Source organism: Macrobrachium nipponense, chromosome 4, assembly GCF_015104395.2.
Source record: "Macrobrachium nipponense isolate FS-2020 chromosome 4, ASM1510439v2, whole genome shotgun sequence".
NCBI classification, from domain to species: Eukaryota; Metazoa; Arthropoda; class Malacostraca; order Decapoda; family Palaemonidae; genus Macrobrachium; species Macrobrachium nipponense.
In genome coordinates this window covers 120,304,933-120,318,602 of record NC_061100.1, presented here as the reverse complement: position 1 = coordinate 120,318,602, position 13,670 = coordinate 120,304,933, and the positions used below count along the sequence as shown (strand labels likewise).

Below are 13,670 nucleotides of genomic sequence, written 5' to 3'. Positions count from 1 at the left end.
ATATATATATATATATATATATATATATATATATATATATATATCTGTCTGTAAATCTAGCACCGCTTCAATCTCGAGCTGGTGTTATCTGACTGTGAAACTCTTCCCGTTCATATAATTTTGGTGGAGGCTGTGAGTTCTCAAGCATCCTCCTGTAGCCTCTTTTGTAGGCCAAAGAGGATAACCCGCTGAAAGCTTCGAGCAATTTTCTCCTGGCCGGACAAAGGCTGGTACTCGTGAACCAAGATCCAACGTTCGTCATGGATTCAGTTGCCTGGAATGGATGGGTCGATATCGTTTGCTTGCAAACGCATGCATTCTTCTATTTTACAATTACTATATGATAAATACGACGATTGGCCGTGGTGTATTCTTTCTTCAAATTGAAGCGTACCAAATTCATACCCTCTCATCAATGCAAAATGCAAAACATCGATCAATAAGCGTATGTGTATAACTATTTTACAGAGGTCTTTTAACATGACCGACATAACTCAAGTTACTCGCAGGCTCAGAAGTTGCGAAACGAAGCTATCTTACAGTTGCCAACGGTATTGATTAAAAAAAAGAAATTAAGAAAGAAAAAAACTGGGAAAAAAAACAATGGTGTACTATGAGTACCATCTGTAGATCAGATAAATAACAAGTGCCGATTATAATCTTGAGAGGTAAAATGAGGGGGTAAGATGGCAGGCAATAAGAGAAGAAAGGTAAGTGGAAGTGAAGGAACAGGGCTAGATACGAGATGAGGAAATGGTGTCATGTTTGTAACAAACGCACATCTCGAACCAGAAAACTACACGTGAGGTAATAAATTTGCGACATGTGAATTTTTTTTAGCAGAATAAAACCACTCACGAGCTGAAAAAAATAAAGCAAACATAACTTCATGAAAATCACAAAACAGTGAACGACGTATGTTGTAACTCAGCAACAAATGTGAATTACAGGGCAGGAATTACCAGAAATCTGGAATCCTCGGAGGAAATTAGTAATTGGTCGTTATTGAATCCTTTCATCTTTACGAATAGAAATCATCACTCATCTCTAGCTGCTTATGAAAAACAAGATTGCGAAGTGAAGCTAAGTAAATGTGATAATGAACATGGGTAGAAGAATCACTGCATAAAGGAGAATATAAAATAACGACCTAAACATATAAAATAACATTGAAGGTCTAAGATAAGCACTGATTGGCTCACCAGAAAAGTTATCAAAAGCTTTTCCTTACAAAGGATCGTTGTTCAAAAAAACTTCGGAAAGTGACTGAGATGAACAGAGAACGTGTGTGTTTACGTCGTGTGTGTGTGTGTGTGTGTGCACGTGTGCATGTATGTGTGTAAGCACCTGCGTTTGAGTATGTGATTAGTACAGAAAAACGAATCAGTGATTAAAAGAGAGTGACGTTATATAAAGAAAAAAGTTCATGGACGCTGTCTGTCATCTGACATCCAGAGAGATGTGAATCCTGTAAGGAACGGAACACGTAGAGAGAAGGAGAAGATAAGTAATTTCATTTATAGAAGACTTTGTATCTTGAAATCCGCCATGTGAGTGAACCCGGACAACGACCTTTAAACTAAAAAAGTCTAACCCACGCTCAGTTTTTAATGATGCCCAGTCAACCACGCTTCAAGTGCAGGTTACGTAGCTTATCTAAAACCTTTTCGTTAGATCGGGAATAATCATATTTTGAAAATAGATTAGTGTATTGAAAATGGATATTCGCGTGCATGAAATTTAACCTTTGTAACATCTTTCGTTGAAATAAGTGAAAGGAAAATTTTTTAATTTTTCGGAGCTTTACTTTGATTTGAAACCTCAGACCAGCCACATTACACAAAAAATTATATTGCCTCGAACAACCTGTTAAAAAGGAGGGGAGAGGGAAAATCCGATACCCCCTTTCCTCCTTTATGAGACCCTGGTTAGCCACAATTTGGTTTGTTCATTATCATAAAAATGTCACTTAAAAATGGGAAACCAATTCAGGCCGGGAGGAGGAAAGGAAGAAGAAGAAGAAGAAGAAACGCTCGAGACTTCTTTTTAGCATTTGGCCCATTGCAACGGCTACAATCTTCTCCCATGGCATTTGATTTTGTTTGCTTGGCCCGGGGACGATATTCTGGAAGATGCAAAGCTGTCGATCAGTTTCGGTGAGCAGGAAAACGACTTAGGGTCTTCAATGGATGTCCCGACCCTCTCAAGTATAACGAAAGTCGATGGAGATGTTCCAGAGGCGGTAGTATTGAGAAGGGGGTCACAACCTACCTTCTTCTTCCTCTTCTTCTATTCCTCGCTCATTCTCACTCCCTTATCCTGTGGGACCACCCACCCAACCGCCTCTAGACCCCAAAATCTCTCCCCGACCGAAACTTTGTGATGCATTATTGAAGAAGTTGGAAACATGTGGTAAAGAAGATTTTTAAAGTAGTAAAAAATGTGTTGGGTGTTGGGGGAAATACTGGGAGGAAGAACAGAGATAAAAAATGGACGAAAGAACAAAGGAGAGAATGAAATGAAAAAAATAAAAAGGGACATAAACGTTTCACTTTTAAAACAAATAATGAAACGGGTAGTGTAAACGGGATCGAGTTTATTTTTCGAAAAATAAATAAAAAGGGAGAATGGGTATTTGAGAAACCTACGATATGGACAAAGAATTTTGTTATGTAATTATGGATGGTTATTAAAAACCAAAAGTAGGTATCTGTGTTAAGGAAGACCTTAGCAAAGATTCATGACAATAAATGTGCTTCACACCTTGCCCCTCTGCCCTCGTCCAATAAGATGAACAAATATTTAGGGCAACAATAGACCTATAAAATTAACTGCTATAAGAGGACTGGCTAAATTTCTTTGCTGTGGATCGAAAACTATAGAAAAAGAGCTGAGAATCTTATTTACGAAAAAAAGAACACTAGAGAGAAATGATATTTTTTTTCAGCATAAAATATTTTCATTTAACGAGAAACTTCATGCGTCACAATAATCCTTTTTCATCATTGGCTGAAAAGTCAAGGGAAAGATTTTAACCACAGATAAACAGCAAGAACATGACCGATACAAATTATACTTCCAAGAAGATTCTAAGAATAAAAACACCATCAGCTGTTTGTGAGCATCTCTGATCACACGCGCAAAGACTCACTGACTCAGCAAATCCTATCAGACCCTTTTGGGATTAGAATAAATGAAATCGATCCCACATCATCATTCAAGAACTTTTTCAAAGCATTTTCCCTCGATCCCTTGACTCTTCATTTTTGCAACACGCCAGTTCTAGAATTACTTTCATATATAATGTACGTATTTCGTGTGCTATAAATACTGTTAACAGGGCAATTATTTTATTTTACCTGTTTCATTCATACCTGTGCAGAAGTCGCGCAGCTGTACCATTTACCTTGAGACGTTATTAGTGTTAGTGTTCTGATTAAGTTTTGGCCATGCGCATTAAGTGTGCCACTGAATACGTGCGTCATAGCAAGTGAAAGCTGTCGCACAGCTACACCTCAAACACGAACGTGTGTGTGTGTGTGTGTGTGTGTTTGTGTGTGCATATGTATGTACGTATATGTGTGTATATATATATACATATATACATACACACACCAGATTTGAGAAGCTGAGGAACGCTAAGCTTAATCATCATCAACGTGGACAGCCAAGAATAAATATATGTTAATGGCTCATAAGTCGGGGACCATCCGCGATAGTCGGGAGGGAGCTGGACTCTTATTCTCATCTCAGATGCTTTAGCCAAGAAATTAATGAGCACCGCCTACTGAAACCGCATCCTTTTCGTCTCCTGTGGGTGACTTGGTAGCCGGATGGTCTTCCATGCCCTCTGGGCGCTAGTCCGATTCTCCCCTCATGCAAAGAGAAACTGCCACAAGGATGTCTGGGTCTCTCGTCATGCAATATAGTATAAGGGGGGCTTCACCTAAGATCAATGTCCTTGTCTTGCCATTATTGAATCATTAATGAAATCTGTAACCGACCCTGGAGTTCTGGAGAAGGCAGAACTGGTGGTGCCAGCGAAGCACCTGACCTAACAGCTTAGTGCACATCTGTTGGTAGTTACATTCACATTGGTATCTTACCGATTTACATACATAACTGGTGACGGAATGGGCAGAGGGTTTGTGGAGTGGAAAAAGGGAAAAAGACTTTCCTCCTCGCCCCACCGCTCTCTCTCTCTCTCTCTCTCTCTCTCTCTCTCTCTCTCTCTCTCTCTCTCTCTCTCTCTCTCTCGGGACTCATATCCATTTTCTTCCATAATTAAATACAAACTTTTAATAGGTTGTCCGCACAAAAAAGGAAAAAAAAAAGCTGCGTCACTTCAAAGGAGATGATTTCAATAATCTCGTCTCTTAGAAGTTTATGTCATGTCTAAACTTTCACAATATTTGTGTAAATTGCTCATCATCTTACTTTTCCTTCCCTTTAGTGTTCCTAATGAGCCTTTTTCCGATCTCCCTGTAGCCCCGAGTGTTCCTCTTTCTTGGGGTTCTGTATTTTTCAATAAGTAGCAATATGCAGTTAATTTTCAAACCGTTGCTGTATTTTTTGGTTCTTAAAAAGTGAGATTTAAAAAAATTTTCGCCTATAGTCTCTTGCACACTGTATTCATCCATAAGCTATTTTAGGTAAACAATGCCTTCCAAATAACATGCACTCCGCTTAGCTCTTTACCCTATTAAAAATGGTGCCAAAGAAATAAATGCATATGTATATATATGTGTGGATTTTTATCACATCACCTTGATTCCTTTTATATTTACTTACATAAAGCTCCTAACATTTAATATCCAATTCTCTCTATCTCGGAAATACCACAGAAGGGGAATTATAACTGAAAAGTGGTTCGTCAGCTGGTGGATTCGATCCACCATCAGCAGCAACATCTGAATTCAGTAACGAGATGGGGTACTCTGCCACACACACATATACGTACTGCAAATAACGATAATGCCATAGAGGAAAATTAAAAACGAGAACTGCCAAGATCTTTCGGTCTTAACGACCCTTTACTAGAGGCAAATCTTGCCTCTAGTAAAGGGTCGTTAAGTGTCAAAGATCTTGTCAGTTCTCGTTTTTCATTTTCCTCCGTGGCATTGTCTTTATTTATACATTGCATTACGTTTTACATTATTTCGTGATTAGGTTATTCATATATGTACTGTATATATCCACGTGGATCTGCAAGGTACAAGTCAAGATATTTGGTGGTAATGGCATTTTTCCCTTATTCCATATGTGAAAAACCTTACGATGTTTTACCGACTTCTGTACATAACCGAATCTTATTCATTCTTCCTCTGCACACTCTGTGATAGCCATTGCTTTTCACTCGGCAGAAATATTAGGTCCGGTTCACCACAGGAGGAGAAGGCCATTACCGCCCCCGAAACGTCAGAAAACACATTACATTGCTCTTCCCCTTTCGAAACTCACAGGCGAAGTCTTGATTCCGAAAAAGAAATCATGGGAGTTTTTGAATTCTGTTACACCGATACTTTGTTCAAGTATTGGAAAGCTGACCAAATAACAATAAATCAATGTAAGCGACTGATATGAAGAAACTTGCGTCTGGAGACTGCATTGCGGGGTTTTGCGATTCAGGCTAGGTTATGAATAATGGATCTGAAGAGCATGTGCCATGGATGACTTTTTCGATTCGAGCGACATTTTTGATCAAGATGTGAACCTTACACCGGGAGGGTCATTCCTCAAAAAATCTTATTGCATCGGAGGGAGGAAGAGATCGCGCGGATAAATATGTAAGTTCTCAATCCACTTTGCTGGGAGACTGTAACAAGACATATTTGCTTTATCCTTCCAAACTAAAATTCGAAATTCCAAGATCAGCTCTCGTGAAGTCAAGCGAGGAACCGGGCTATCTATATTGGCTTTCTGAATATTCCGCATTTGCTCTCAATTTATATTGGTTTCAAAGAACGCAACCCAACTTCAGCTCACTCTGTTATAAGATTGCAACACGATTTATAGACATCATTTTTTTGGCATAATTTCAAATGAATAAAAAGGAAGTTTATTCTTTCCCCTTCACTTAAATTAAGGCAGCTTTGGAGGTATTCTGAATCAATGGTCTAAAAAGCAGTAACACATATTATGTAGTCCACAACTCCTATTGTAAACACATAAGTTAAATATGATGAAAAAGCAAATCTACCTACTGATACTAAAGTTGTTATTTCAATTAAAAAGCGTTTCTCCTGCATAATAGAATGGGTTTCACGTGGAGAAGAATTTATACTTCCTTTCTCCTTGAAGAAACCAAGTCTTAACACAAATAATACAGGAAAAATTATACTCTCTCATCCGAATACGTGCTTAACATGGATACGTACGTATACATAAGTACTCTCTTTCATTTTATATAGCTACAAAACATACGCCCAAGTGTACATGTCCGTTTGTTTGGATATATCCCATTTGTATGGGACGCGCACACAAATGTACAGACCAACGATCCCATCATTGCCCACGCAAAAGCATATTCCTAAAATTCCGATGTCATTGCAATTCTCACTAGATGAGCCTTAAATACGCCGCTTTAAATTTCTTAATTATTGTATTATGCACGCAAGTCGGTTGTCAGCAAGAGTTGGTCTTTAATTAAGAGGGATTTGGAGTCTGACAATGACAGAAACGGTGGCATGGCGACCCCGAGAGAGAGAGAGAGAGAGATTCTCGAGTCATTAATCTTTTCCTCTTTTCTGCTGTTTTCTTTGGCCACCTATTTTAATTTCTCTCTAATTTCGTGGGGTTTTATGATGTTTCTGCTGTTTCAAGATTTTGTATACATTTGGATGATATTTATATACATATATGAATACACACATATATATACATATATACTCATATATATCAATGTATGTGTATACAAATTAAATATACGTATATGTATGTGTATATATACATATAATATATATACATCTATATACATAAATGTATGGGTATATGTGTATATATTATATACACATATGTGCATGTATATATATACATATATAAACATATGAATTTACAAGTCTAGTTCTTTCTCTCATTTTTCAATCATCTGCTGATTTATGGGAATAAACGACGTACAAAGCGCAAAGTAAAATACTCGAGTAAACACAAGAAACACAAGAGGGGAAAGGAAAACAATTTGGAATTGGCTAACTGTCAAACAAGTATTTAAAAAGAAAAGATAACACCTCGGTTTGCAAACACAGTTGACCTGGCCCTCGATGCTTCCGTGTTTTTTTTTGCAGTTAAGCTTTTTGAACTCTTTCTACTTTTTTTTTACTTCTAATCATTCTTGTATTGCCATCTCTACATATCTGTCTATTTACTGTATATATATATATATATATATATATATATATATATATATATATATATATATATATATATATAATTATATAACCTCCAGGGGATGTCCATGATACAAGGAGTAAAAATGACAAGTTTTATTCCAAGAAACGTTTCGCACATGAATTCTCTGTGCATCATCAGTCTGTGAAAGAACAAAAAGACACATATATAAATAACATACAATAAAACTGGTAAAAACAGGAATTCACATATATTAAAAGTAGTCTTAAAATTACACAAAAGAACAAAGTAAAAAAACAGATTCAAAGAGACTGCTTAGACACCAACCGTCCTTTGTGAGGAGAAAAGATGGAATGAACTAAGACAAGTTAAAAGTAACGACTTCAACTTCATTTCTACTCCTTGTATCATGGACATCCCCTGGAGGTTTTATATGAGTATTTACTGACCTGCTATATATAATATATATATTATATAACTAATATATATATATATATATATAATATTATTATATATATATATATATATATAATATATATATAGATTAATCTATATATATATATATAGTATAGATAATATATATATACACACACACACACACATCAGTACTCATTTATCACAAGGGTTTTAAATCTCCACCCAGGATTATACCTTCATCCTCTTTTCTTACCTCTTTTTCTTGAAGAACACGCCGCCCAGATTAATAAACTGTAACCCCGTCCCCTCTTTCTGTTTGTGTATATAAAGGCCTGTCAACTTCTTTCATATTCAGCGTGAACTTGAAAATGTAGAATGTACTACGAAAGTACTTGTTCCAAGTCCCTGTTTCACTTACCTATCTCCCATAGATTTAATGAGATTATATGTTCCTTTATATGCTTGTAAAATATGAGTGTTTGTGGAAATAACACGAATTTCAAGCATATTAAACTTATAAAACCTGGTGGGATTTTTCTCCTCTTTTTGTCAGGTGTATTCCAATATGTTTTTTTTTATGTTTACTTATCTTGGCAGTCTACAAAGATTTTTATTCATTTTACTTCATACTTTCAAGCTGATTTGTGTATAAATTGATGTGTATATTTAATGGTCAACAATGATCCCCATTAAGGGAGTAATTACTTATTACTAACATTTATATTTTTTCTTCTTTACAGGGGCTGATGTGGCAGAATGTTTGAGCAAGAAATAAGAACATCTCGGCAGAGAATGACTCCCATCGTATCAACTTTCAGAGGCATATGACGAGTGTCATGAAATGACTACAAAAGGAACCACTACATTATTAGTTACGATGACATTCCTCTCATCGTAGCCGAGTGAATTCCAATTATCAGTGACCTCACCAAAACTCTTAGCGACCACAAATTGTGATGTAAAAATCTAAAAATTAGCATTCAGAAACAGGTAGAAAATGTGACGAGTAGAATGAAAATAACTTTGCAAATGAATCTGTTCCTAACTTTCAGAAGCAGTAGTTGATTTCATTAAGATTCAGGGAATTGCATCCACCGATGTCAACAAGTCAAGAGACTGCATGAATCACTGCTATGCAAAGTATTCCTCTTTCACTGTTTCAGCAGCCGTTACCACCCCAGCCACCACCATTAACTTCTCCTGAAGTATTTATGGAGACTGGTGACGTCAGTGGTGATGGTGTGTTGTTAAGTGGATGGGAAAACCTTTCGAAGTTCGTCGTGAGTTTTAAACATGTGTATTTCATTTACTGTGAGAGCATTACAAGTAGCCTGCGATGAAGTGCCTAGAAAAAGGTACTGCTTTATCAGTGAGTGATTTTCCTTTTGAATTTCTCGCCCTTGCAGCAAATTGTAGCATGTGATGGAGTGGTGGTTATCAATTTCAGTATAAAGGAGACCATGAAAGTCATTAAAAGACAATTGCTTCAAACATGAGCCCGACGGGCACATTTAGAACGCTAGCTTTCTTGCTGGCAATTGCTGTTCTAGCTGTCTCTGCTAGTGACTGCCCTACTTTTTGTTCTTGTAAATGGAAACAGGGTAAGCAGACAGCAGAATGTGTAAACAAACAACTAATGACTTTACCCCCTAATTTAGATCCTGCAACCCAGGCCTTGGACATTTCTTTAAACAAAATTCAAAGACTCCCAAGTAGAAGTTTCGCACAGGAAGGCCTAATAAATCTTCAGAAAATATTCTTACAAAATAACAACCTTCACGAAATTGATATTGAAGCATTTATTTCCCTTACAAACTTAGTAATGCTTGACCTAAGTAAGAATGAACTTAAGCAAATACCAGTCTATGCTTTTCAACACACACCAGCATTAATGGAGTTATATCTCAGTGGAAATTCATTACAACATATCGATTCGGATGCCTTTAAATACCTTGAATCTCTTAAAACACTAGACATTAGTGACTGTCATATTTCTAAGATTGATGCCAGTGCATTTGAGCCACTTACCAAACTGGAAAAGTTGAAACTTCATGGCAATAGACTGACAGAACTGAAACCCCGCCTTGTAGAAAGTTTGCAGAATTTGCATGCAGTAACAGTCCATGATAATCCATGGACCTGTGATTGCCGTCTAAGAAAGTTAAGAGAATGGCTAGTAGAGAAAAGAGTGCCCCATGTGGAATCTCCTGCCTGTGCAACTCCTCTCAGAATAAAGGATGAGAGGTTCAGTGACTTGAAAGAGGAAGAGTTTGCTTGTCCTCCCGAGATCCTCCCAACTAGAAGAACAGTGGACAGTGCAGAAGGAGAAAATGCTACTTTATGGTGTCCTGTAGGGGGATTGCCAACGCCTCGGGTATCTTGGTATGTCAGAGAATTACCCGTTTCTAATGGTTCATTGATTTCTGAAGGAGGAGCTCATGGTTTCATTTTAGATGAAGCTAGTGAAGAACGTGGTAGCTTATTATTTATCACTGACGCCAAAGTTCAAGACTCAGGGCTAGCTGTCAAGTGTACAGCAACAAATGCTGCAGGCAGTGCCAGTGCTACTTTTGAGTTGAGTATTGCACCTGGATCTTCAGGATTTGCAGGCTTATCTATAGATAAAATAGCAGCTATTGCTGCAGTATTAGTAGTTGTGCTAGTTATTCTCATTGGTGTGTTTATCATTGTTGTTCGACGTCGAAACTCTCACACACCTGTGCCTATTAAAACTGTTAGTGTAAACGGAGCCACAGAAACTCGCATAGCTGACTTACCATATACTCCCTCAGCATTTGTTGGCGGTTCTGTCATAGCAACATCAGACAATCCAGATTTACTCTGTGAAGCTGATTACAACTCTGATGAAGAAGTTGGGGGAATATGTACAGCAGATGAAGGAAGTGAACATTCTGTATGTAGCGGAACTCCGAGACTTGCTAGTCAGGATCGCAGTCATGCAGTATCTTTAGACAGTGATGACCATAAAACATCTCTAGGAAGATGTCCTTTTGAAACTATGTGGGAACCAGAAAGAGTTCATGCTGTATTAGACTCAGCAGCACCAGAGCATGTCATGCACAGATCACTTCATGAGCCTCTTACTCCAACCTGTGATGCTCTTGTACAACAACGACTTCAGTCTTCATCCCAACGTCACCTCAACCACAGGCTTTCATATCTTCCAGATTTTGCCCCAGATTACTCAGAGCTATACTCATTTAGCCAAATTGGTCCTGGACAGACATATACCTCAGTAAGTGGAGTACCTGTTCCTCATTATGGGACAATACCTCGTTCAATGAAAATGAGATCAAGTGCCCCCGAAATTATTCCTGGGGATGGGACTCCTACAATGACCAGACATCCCCGAGCCTGGCATTTTGGCTCTGAGGGAACACCTCTAATTGCACAAGAACAAAGAAGGTCTAGTGGTACCCCAATGTTAAGTGCACCAGCTCCAGCTCCAACTCCTACCACCACCTCAGCCACTACTTATCTACCAACACAACCTCTCCAGAGTCACAGCAGCAAATTGAGTCGTATCACAGCACGGGATTCACCTGATGAAGGATACCAAGAAGGTGCAGATGTGTGATGGCATTCTTGACCAAATTTTTCTAATTAGAAAAAATGTTTAATATTTACCTGACATATGTTGCTATCAAAGTGTTTTTGTGTAATTTTAATCTGTGAAAAACAGTATGTGACACTTGATCAAAGCGTGACCCATTAATCAAGAGAAGTATAGTATCCATTGGAAGTGTATATATAAAAATGGAAACAATTCTAAGAGAGTAATGTTGTAATACTGTAAAATAACACACAGAACTTTAGCATGCCTATCTCTCCAATGGTTGAGAAATGGTGTTATTTGGTCTGTAGTTCTTCCTATAGATTTTAATAAGTGTCAGTTTAAATGCCCTTCCCGGTGTTTACAGCCGCTCTTAAACTACCATGTGTTGGCACCATGTGCTATTTAAAACTATTCTTTAGACATGAGAAAAAAATATCTACAATTTACACTGGGACACTAATGATTGGTAGTTAGGGAGCAGCTTTATAGAAAAGACGGTTCAGTCTAGAGCTTCCAGTAGACAAGAAGGTCTCAAGATTCTACCCAATCAGAACACCTGAATTGTTCACTCATTGAATTTCTCGAGTTCTGATTGGCAAGGATCGGCCTTCTTGTCAACAATAGGGAAAGATGTGGTAGTTGATATTTTTATATGATTTAGTACTCATACATTATCATGACAATAGGGCTAGGCATATTTTGTGCTTCTGTCATTCAGTATATAAAATTCAATGTTTTCATGGATATTGCAATGTTTTCTACTACTTGGGAGTAAAGTAGTGGGTTTTCAAACGTCTTTATCACCAAAGGTACCACTCACACCCACTGATGGTTTCTAAAATAGCAGATATTGTTGAAAGAGGAAGCAAGAAATGTTAGCAGGTAGAGGCACTTTGCTTTGCGGATCAGTTCCCTGTGGAAGGTAAAAGGATTAGGATTGTGTGAAAGTTGTTCCATCAGTTGCCACATCTTTCCAAGTGACATATTCCAAACATAAGTTAGCTTTACTTAATTATGCTGATGTCAACCCAATGAAGGATGTGCATGGCGTATATGTGATGGTAATGCATGGCAGTTTTCTATCTCAGACTCATATATTTTATACAACTTTAGTTCATTACAAGTTATACGATATCAATTACCTAACAATCTTGATTTTTGGCATGACGTTCTGCTGTAAGTGGCAAGATTACCTGTTACTGTATTAGCCATTGATTTCTTCTTCAAGGTCATTTTAGTTACACAGTTGGTCAAGTCATTCATGCTTTAGGTCTCATTTTCTCTTGATCATCTTTCCCAGGCATGCTTTGCCCAGTTAACATAAGAGGAATGACCTGAAAAAAGTAAACAAATAGTCGTGGCAATTTTTTTACATGAAGTGAAGGCCTAAATGAGTAAGGATTTGGCCATACTGAATTCACAGTTCCAAAATTTGCATAGAAGTTCTCTTGATGTTGAAGGTTTCATTCAGTGGGTTACCGTGAATCTAAAAATGAGTGGTTGGAAGAAAGACACAAAGATTGTTGCAACTAACTTTCCTTATTGATTTCTTCATATTTCTTGCACTTGGCTCTTAAGTCTTTGTGGTGACAAGAAATTGCAAAAAAGTGTGAAGGATTTCAGGATTGAAGAGGGCATTGTGGCTGTGGCTATTACAATTACACACACACACACATATACATACCACACACACACACACACACACACACACATATATATATATATATATGTGTGTGTATGTGTATATTATATATATATAGATATTATATATATATATATATACCGATAACAAATTACAAATATCACTTATAACCAAATACATGATAACTTTTTGCAATAATTTACAGCAAAAGAGAATCTATATTGAAAAGTGCACTTAGTAATTAAAATTCCATTTGGGTTTTGAGGTATTTCCAACGTATAGTGAAATCGATATTGAGTGATATTTACGGCTTACTGTTTGTGATATATATATATACATATAATATATATATATATATATATATATATATATATATATATATATATTATATCCTAGTGTCAAATATGGGCAATATATATATATTCTAGTGTCAAATATGGGGAATCATGGAAGATGTAGGATCCATTACGACAAGTTATCTTTTTTCCTCTCTATTCTAAGAAGCACCTTAGTTCATGAACATAATTCAGCTGGATTTTACTCATGTTTACAATTATGAATAACTCTAATTTTTAGAAGCTATTGATTATTTTATAAGGAAAGTTGTTTAAATGCGTTGCTTATAAGGAAAGTTGTTTAAAAGCGCAACGCAATCGTGAAATTTGCTTGTCTAAGGAAAATTACACG

At 37.1% G+C, this 13,670-nt stretch overlaps 1 protein-coding gene across 1 annotated transcript in view; it reads left to right on the top strand.

Moving 5' to 3' along the window:
* The window catches only part of LOC135211101 (leucine-rich repeat-containing protein 24-like), a 243,923-nt gene extending 230,906 nt beyond the window's left edge, over positions 1–13,017 (top strand). The window contains exon 3 of the mRNA XM_064244184.1: positions 8,505–13,017. Coding sequence (XP_064100254.1) covers positions 9,257–11,362 — 2,106 coding nt within the window. The 5' untranslated portion in view covers positions 8,505–9,256 and the 3' untranslated portion in view covers positions 11,363–13,017. The remainder of the gene's footprint in view (positions 1–8,504) is intronic.
* Positions 13,018–13,670: the final 653 nt, after the last annotated feature.